General features: G+C 53.8%; 1 protein-coding gene across 1 annotated transcript; it reads left to right on the forward strand.

Moving 5' to 3' along the window:
- Positions 1 to 1,416: 1,416 nt before the first annotated feature.
- LOC117852034 (uncharacterized protein At3g28850) lies at positions 1,417 to 3,825 on the forward strand. Its single transcript, XM_034733952.2, has one exon. It carries the CDS (start codon positions 1,810 to 1,812, stop codon positions 3,058 to 3,060), a length of 1,251 nt encoding a protein of 416 aa, XP_034589843.1. The 5' UTR covers positions 1,417 to 1,809; the 3' UTR covers positions 3,061 to 3,825.
- The last annotated feature ends 5,272 nt before the right edge of the window (positions 3,826 to 9,097 follow it).

A 9,097-nucleotide genomic window follows, 5' to 3' on the forward strand; every position in this document is an offset into this window, starting at 1 on the left:
GGGCAATGGTTGTCAACTGTCAGACACATCATCGTGCAAACCTTCACGGCACGGATTCACTGCATCTCTCTGTTGATCCTGCACTTTAAGTACCACATCATCAAATCAAAAAGAAAAAAAAACATTGCCGGCGTTAATCGTAGTTTAAGTTGTGCGGCGCTAATAACCACTGCAACGCGAAAGCAAGATGCGTTTCAAGATAAAGCAAAGCCAACCGAGTTGTGGGCCAGTCCACGGACCAGAGACGAGAAGCAGGCGAGACGGCACCCACGTATTCTATCTAACCAACGAACACACCCGCGCCACACCAGCCAAAACCTGAAAGAAAAACAAGCGACAAACTCACATCTCGTGCCTTCTAAAACAACGGCAGAAAGGGCTAGCTGATGAACCTTGTGGCTGAAGCGGACCGTAAACGCCTGCTCGCATTGCTCCGCCGCTGTCGATGCGTTCGAAGTTAAAGAAAACAGACCGGCCAAAGCTGTGAACGGAACGGCATCGATCCGGCTTTGGACAAAAGTTGTCGTCGAGTGGTAGCTTTTCTTTTTATCGTTAATTAAAGCGATTCAGTGACTTTACTGGGCTTCAGTTGAATTCCGGCGCCGGATGCTGGAAGCTTGGAACGTGGAAGCTTGAATTTCTGAGCACTTGGTCAGGAATCAGCTGTCACATCCCAACCTTTTACTGCCAGAATGACACTCTGTCTGCTCTCATTCTGAGTGTCCTTCGCCCTGCCCATCTGCCCCTTGCCCAGTGACGGAAACTTCGATCGGCAGACGGTTTATCATAACCGATAAAGCAGATGATTCTGAGTAAATCCGACATGCATCGGTATCTCAAATACTCCTAGATGTTACCGTTAGTCAGTTCAAATCTTCAAATAAACCCGTCGCCGTTTAGTGCGGACACTCATCGCAGCGCGAATGCCACTCCCGAACTGACATGCACACCACGCCGCCGTTCAATCATGACCACCGACCTGACCAAGGCAGTTCACGCGAGTCAATGCCTAATTGTTCTTTCAAAATGACGCCGCTGATGAATCATCGATCACGGGAAACGCATGGCATTTTGGCCGGCCTTGGCAATAAGCTGTCGCCGTTGGGGCCGAAATCTTTCTGCATCTTAATTCCCAGCCTTCCTTTCATCAATTAAGAAAAAAACATTTTAGCCTCCCTGATAGGCTATCATCCGCCCTCCGGCCCCGCCACAACTGCAACCGCCACCGACCCGGACGTGATTGCCCCCGAGCACTCCCGCCGCGGCACAGCGGGGCGGGTTTGCGCCGGGGCCGTGCGGTACCGCACCGAGGCGGCACATGCTTGGTTCCAACTTCCAAGGCTTCCAAGCGCCCGCCTGAGGCCTGACCTGACGCGGCCGATCGAGAATTCCACGGCTACGGCGCACGCACGCTCTCGTACCCCGCCCGGCCGGGGCCGTCACCTGCTACGTGATCCGGCCGGTTGGATACGCTCGCGTGCACGGGCAGCACGGCGCCCGCACACGCGACCCGGCGGCCCCCGCCCCTTTCTTATGCGTCTCCTTCCAAACCCGGGGGGCGCTGAGGCTCCGGCTCCCACACCGCGGATCACGCCGCTGCCAAACCGCTTCACACCCCAAGTTTTCCCAGCCGTTTGACTCCCGCGCGCCGAGAGCGAGAGAGGTTCCAGGCTCGTAGCCGTTTCCTCCTCCTACACGTCAGTCGGTGGAACGGCAGCGCCCGGGTTCTCGGCCTGCACCCTTTCCCTTCCTTTCGCTGCGGCTGGCGTGGCGTGGCGTGGCGTTGCGCGCGGTGCGGGCGGCGTGGGGATGGGCTGCAAGGGGTCCAAGCACGCGCTGCACGGGGGGTGCGGGCCGCCGCCGGAGCGGCGGAGGAGCTCGGGCCGCTTGGCGTCGTCGCGGCGGCACTCCGTCGCGCTGCGGTCGGCCGCGTCGCTCGGGACGCTCAGCCTCGACCGCGCTGCGGCGGCGGCTGCCGCGGCCGTGGGCGTGTCTTTTGATGACGACGCCTTCCGGGGCGGGGGAGACGAGGGGATGATGAAGGCCGGCAACGACGTCGTCGACGGCGCCGCGGGGAAGCTGCTCGGGCCGCCGCGGCCAGTGGCCGTGCCGCTGCCGAAGCGGCAGAAGAGGGTGGTGGCGGCGCCGCCGCCGCCGAGGGTGGCGCCGCGGACGCCCACTAAGACGCCGGTGCGCGGGCCGCCCGAGGAGATCAACGTGTGGGAGCTCATGAAGGGGCTCGACGACGAGGAGGAGGGGGAGGGCGACGATAGTGATCAAGAGGAGGAAGACGACGACGGCCGCGGTCACTGTGTGGAGCGGAAGGCGCAGTCGGCGCCCGGGTCGCCGGTGTTCGATCCGGAAATACTGGACGCGTTCCGCAAGGCGCTCGACGAGCTGACGCCCGACTCGCCTCTCCCTGATTTCGTCAAACGCGGCGGAGACGGCTTCGAGAAGCGCGAGATTCAGATGTTCCCGGGCATCGTGCGCGCGCGGGTCAGCCTGCTCCAGGAAAAGATCAACGCCAAGACGAAGCTAGCCAAGAAGGCCTCGCCGCCGCCGGAGAGCGCGGGGCGGGTCGTGGTGTACCTCACCAGCCTCCGTGGGATCCGGCAGACGTACGAGGACTGCTGGTCCACGAGCGCGATCCTGCGCAGCTACGGCGTGCGCGTCGACGAGCGCGACCTGTCGATGCACGCCGGGTTCAAGGACGAGCTCCGCGCCGCGCTCGGCGGAGACGGCGACGGCGAAGGCCGCCGGCCGCAGCCGCTCCCGCAGGTGTTCGTGGACGGGCGGCATCTGGGCGGCGCCGAGGAGGTCCGCCGCCTGCACGAGGGCGGGGAGCTGGCGGCGGCCCTCGAGACCTGCGACGCGGCGCCTCTCGCCAAGGGAGGCGCTGCGTTGCAGACCTGCAACAGCTGCGGCGGGGTGCGGTTCGTGCCGTGCGACGTGTGCTCCGGCAGCTGCAAGGTGTTCGTGGAGGACGGCGCCGTCGCCGGCGCGTTCAGGCGGTGCCCGGAGTGCAACGAGAACGGGCTAGTGAGATGCTCCGTTTGCTAGCGACGTTGTGCAAAAAAATTCTTTTTTTTTTTGTCGAGCTTGTGTGGAATTTTGACGAGCCCAATTGTTCAATGTGTTGTTCCGGATAGTGACGTGACCGACCGCTTGTACAGATCAAGAGAAAGCAAAAACACCGTCTTGGGATTTCGATGAGAAATTCAGTGTGAATGGCAAAGCGCTCCAGCACGGAGTCAACTGTTACCTGAGCCAATGTGAACCCGTGTGTGCATGTCCTGGAGGGCTGGGACTGGCTGATCTCGAATTCTCGATGCTCACCTGCTCAGTGAATGAACAGTCAACAAGGCCTGGTGGTGGCGCTGGCACTGTCAGTGGCAGAAATGGTAGCTTCGCGCCATTGATGCGGTGCTGTTCATGTCAGAGAATAACAGGACAAGATTCTCAATGATTTGGCGCCCACGTTTTGCATCGGTACAGGCGGCCGTACACGGGGAGTAAATGGCGTGGTGGCTACGGAGGTCTACCAGCGGGGGCGAAGGCTGGGCAGTTGTGCTTGCGCTGCCAGTTGCCTGACCCCGTGCGGTCGTGTACAACCGTGCCGTCCCGACCAGGTAACCTGTGGACGCGTTGTAGCGAATTGAATTGCAATGCACCGTGAGCCCATAAAATGCAGTCCCACCGTCTTGAAAAATGAAAAGGATGTGGTTTGGTTGTCTTAAGTCTTGATCCGGTTTGTAGATAAACCATATCTATATTTATAACAACATATGAATGTAGTATGAGAGCATATTTCATTAGATTCAACTTATTTGGTGTTATACATGTTAATATCATTCTCAATAGATTATGTCAAACTAAAATTGCATTAGTTTCGAGATCAACGGAATACTTCAGTTTTTTTCCTTTCGGTTTCATGGTTGCGAGATAGTTTCGCAGTTCCTTCAACTCTTGCAATATCGTATCGTCACGCCCTCAAAAAAAAAAAATCGTATCGTCACATGGAGCTGGAACTCCTCGAGGTGGTGGCGTCCTTCTCTCCATGATTTTCTTACTTTTCATATTCCCCTTCTCCACACTACCTCTTTTGCTGTCACCTTAGCCTGCACGGAGATTTTGATAACAATTTGATTCGCATCAGGACAATGTTGGATCAGGTAATTGGTAACGGTGGGGTATGCCATCAGTAGAGGCCATAATATAGATTAATTTCATTATTAAAAAATCAAATCATTTTGGTGAAAAATAAAATCTACGCATCGGTTGACTGTTGTGGCTGTTGAGAAATCCCTAAACCTAGGAATAATTGTGGGCTCATACCAAATATACCCCTGAGGGTCAAGGCTATATAAAAGAACATGTACTCATCTATTATAATAAGAGAAAACAAGTTCCACTTATATTGTCTCCTGTGTGCTTATCTCGGGTGCTACTGGAAAGGGATACGGGTGATCTTCTTTTTGACGCCAGATTTTGACACGTATGAAATCGGCGTCAGAAAAGGAAGAAATCGGGAGATGTGGCAAGACACAGAGGTCACGGTTGAAAATTGGTCGATTGGTGCTACAGTTGAGAATTGGCCGATTACCCTTCGAGGGTGGAACTCCGCCTCGTCCGAACCCCGAGTCCTGAGGTCGGATGCGTCTGACCCTCCGGGGGTGGAACTCCGCCTCGCCCGACCCCGAGTCCTGGGGTCGGATGCGCCCGACCCTCCGAGGGTAGAACTCCGCCTCGCCCGACCCTGAGGGTCGCACTCGGCTGTCCTTTGTTGATGGAGTTGGTAGAAATCGGCCGATTAGGTGGCCGGAGCAATTGGGTCGGTATGGGCTTAAAGTGGATTATGAAGATAAGGAGGGAGTCAGCCCATGAGAGCATGATGATCAACTCCAGTACGAGTCGTACTTGTAAATATTCGTTTCCGTTTAAAATTAGAAATACAGTTCGTTTAAAATTAGAGATAGAGTTCTAGTCGGTTAAGAAATCGTTTGTAACAGGCTATAAATAGCCACCTTCATAAGATCTGTAATCACCACCAAAGCAATACAACAAACTACTATTTCCTCGCACTTACTTTCGAGCAGGCGATTTCGCCAATACTTTTTCTTCTTTCTCACGAGTTCGTACGGGTCGGCGGGGCTGCATCAACTTGATCTCCGGCTGATTCTGTAAGTTCCGTTTATCGAGTAACATCTAAGCTTTAACTTCGGGCGCATCGCTGTCGTTTCATTTAGATTTATTCACTAGTTATCGATATTTACTAGAATCCTAGGTTTTTGCCTGTTGTTCTAGTTTTATCACCAGTTATCCAGCTAGGAATTGGAACTTTCGGCTTTCTTGTACTTCGTTGTTCAATCTATTGTTTTCTGCATAGCCGATTTAGATCTATTCCTAGTGTTGTTACTGTAGTGTTGTTTAGATTACTCCAGCAGTCTTCTTTACTAACGCTGCCCGGTAATCGGCTGTATTATAGCCGATTCCTTTATTACGGCAAATCGGCCGATTCGCTGATAAGCTATCTCGAGATCGGAACCTTAGCCGATCGCAACCTCTGGGATCTGACACGTTTCTTTCCTTGCCAATCAACAGGTCAGATTGGCTGGCACGCCGCGCGAACTGCACCAGGGCAATCACCCGAACAGGAGTTAAGCAGATTCTCCCGGGTCGTGTGTCCGACGCTAGGGATTCGATCAGTCGATTTCTAGCGCCAACACACTTTTGGCACACCCGGTGGGACCAATACAACCGTCACTATGTCGAAAGCTGCCGAAGTCTCGGTAGACAACGTCATCGAGGTGACGGAAGCAGATCTCAAGGCTGACCAGAAGGAAGAATTAGAAAAGCAGATGGCGTACTACCGGAAGATGTGTCTGCAATCCTTCAGTCGCACCAGGAGTGGGGAAACTGTCAAAAAGATTCCGTTTCCAACTCCCCGCCAGATTACAATCGCCGAGGACTCGAGCAAGATGTCCGAGATGGTTCAACAATCTATCTATCAAGCTTTCATTGATCAATCCCTGGTGATTTCTAATACGGTATATAATGCCGTCATCAGCTCCTTAGCCAACGGCGTATCCCAAGGATACCAAGGACCAGCGTATGCCCAACCTATTACGGCCCTTACCAGGAGTCAATCAAATATACCCTACTCGGCTCCTCAGCCGATCCAGGCTCCAATTAGAGGTCCCGGCGCCTCCTCCTCATCAATCCCTCTGGGACCTAACAACGCGCCATATCTCCATCCGCAATCCATTCAGTTATCCTCCGTGCAGTTGCCTCCTCCGAATTCAATGCCTTGGGGGGCACCATCGGCGTCGGTCGTCCAAGATCAATCGGCCAGCTATGGAAGTGTTCCAATCCAGGCACCTTTCCAATCGGCTACGCGGCCGATGATGCCGAAATATCAGCCCATCGTGCCGGAGATGAGCAGGGGGGCAAAAGCAACGGAAGCACTTCGGGGCGTTGCGCCGATCGTGCTATATGACGAAGCGGCTGGTTCACTCAGACAGCCGATCTCGACTACGCAGCCGGCCACGTCACATCAAGCGCCAACACACTTTTGGCAACACGTTCTCGCCCACCACCCGGTCATCCCGCCGCCGGTCTACCAGCACGTGCCGGTTCCCCAGCCGATAGTCCATCAACAACAACCAGACTGGATGGCACGCATAGCGGAGGTGATTCAAGAGCAATTCGGTTTAAAACCGAAGATGCAAACCTACACATACAAGACACCATACCCATCTACTTATGACTTACTGCCGTTTCCCCATCGGTACAAAGTTCCCGATTTCACCAAGTTTTCGGGGCTGGATGACACCTCAACTGTAGAGCACATGAACAGATTCATCATCCAATGCGGAGAGGCAGCGACGCAAGATGCTCTACGAGTACGCCATTTCTCATCATCCCTGTCCGGGTCGGCTTTCCAATGGTTCGCAACACTGCCACCCAACTCAATAATTACATGGGCTGACCTGGAAAGGCAGTTTCACAAGTATTTCTATGCGGGGGTACATGAGATGAAGCTTTCTGATTTAACCAGCCTCAGACAGAGAAGTGATGAGCCGGTATCCTCGTATGTGCAGAGGTACAGGGAAATCAGGAACAAATGCTACTCCCTAGCCCTGACTGATGCACAATTGGCCGACATAGCCTTTCAGGGTCTCCTGCCTCATATCAAAGAGAAATATGCTTTGAAGGAGTTTGAGAGCTTGAGCCAAATTATGCATCGATTGTTTGGTCGGGAAGCACGCCCCTTTGATCCGCGAAGGAACTTCCAGAAAAAGGTAACGTACTTAGAGGAGGTTGAATCCGAAGAAGAAACAGAGATCGGCCTGGCGGAGTGGGTTAAAGGAAAAAAGCTGATATCGTGTCCGTTCGGGAAAAAGGAGCCGGAAGCATTCGGTTTCGACACATCAAAGGCCGATAAAATTTTCGATCTTCTCCTCCAGGAAGGACAGATCAAGCTCTCGCCATACCATACGATCCCGTCAGCCGACCAACTGAAGAAGATAAAATATTGCAAGTGGCATAACGCCACCTCCCATGATACAAATGAATGCAAAGTCTTCCGACAGCAGATACAATCGGCCATCGAACAAGGCAGGCTCAAATTTGAAATCCCAACAAAGCCAGCCAAGCTGATGAAAATCGACCAACACCCCTTCCCCACCAACATGGTTGACACGGGGAAGAATTCGCTCCAGACCAAGGTGCTGACATCTGAATCGGCTAAGAAAAGCGGCGCCGTGGACCCTAGAAATCAAGCGGCACCCGAAGACGTCAAAGGGAAACGGCAGATGGAGGATGAAAATGACGGATCGGGAGAACCATGCAGGCCCGTCACCTCCCAATTTCTGCTCAACAAATATCAATGGCAACAAGAACGCTCAAGATCCCGGGAAGATCACTGGCGATGCCCATTCTTCATCCACTGCTGGGAAAGCAACCTTAGGTTGCCGTCGGCCGATAATTGCCCTGAGTGCAACGGCCCGTATCGTAACAATCGGCCATTCAGGAGGTCTCACTCCAGAGATGGAAGGCCAGAGCCGATCAGCAAGAACTGGCGCGAACAAGAAGACCGGCGCCTTCCAGTGCGTGATCGGCTGGGGGGCAGAAGTGACCGATATGACCGGTCGGAAGACAGGCGTGAGCGAAATGATAGGCCGGGGGGCAGATTCGATCGATGCAGCCAGCCAGAAAACAAGGTCAGCGTTCACGATCGGCTAGAAGAGATGGCCGATGCTCGGGCATCAGACGAGAACCCCTTAGGACGCGAACCAGAATGGGAACGCGCCAGGCCACTGACTAAACCTGTGAACTCCAGGTGGTGCCCTGATGGATTGACCAAGTCTCAAAAATGAAGAATCCAGCGTCTCTACTAGTGGGAACAACAGGAAGAAGAGCAACAACATACGATGGACGAGAAAAACAGCAGGCCTCAGGTCTGGCGCCCCAAAAGAAACGACAGGGGAGATGACAAATTGGCAGCCGACATCAGCATGGTTTTCATACTGCCGATGGAATTCATGACTCCTGCCGACCGACAGAACATGTCGGCAATAGAAGACCAGATGGCACAATTGGCTTTGGAGCCAATGACAGCCACGTTCGAGAAACCCGAAGATGACAAACGACAACACCTAAAAGCATTGTTCCTCAAGGGGCATGTCAACGGCCGACCCATCACCAGATTACTAGTAGACGGAGGAGCTGCTGTTAACATCATGCCATACGCCATGTTCCGGAAGCTAGGGAAGAGTGATGACGACCTGACTAGGACAGACATGATGCTCAAAGACTTCGAAGGCAACGTGTCTCGCGCCCGCGGCGCACTCTGCATCGACCTCACCATCGGCAGTAAGACCCTTCCTACTACTTTCTTTATTATTAATGGTAAAGGGTCCTACAATATGCTACTCGGCCGAGACTGGATACATGCAAATTGCTGCATCCCGTCTACGATGCACCAATACCTCGTACAGTGGGTCAGCGACAACATCGAAGTGGTCACCGCCGATTCTGCATACAGCGTAGCGGCAGCCGATACGCAACAATGGAGCTGCGAGAACGTCAAGTGCAT

The sequence above is a fragment of the Setaria viridis genome, chromosome 4 (assembly GCF_005286985.2).
Source record: "Setaria viridis chromosome 4, Setaria_viridis_v4.0, whole genome shotgun sequence".
Taxonomy (NCBI): domain Eukaryota; kingdom Viridiplantae; phylum Streptophyta; class Magnoliopsida; order Poales; family Poaceae; genus Setaria; species Setaria viridis.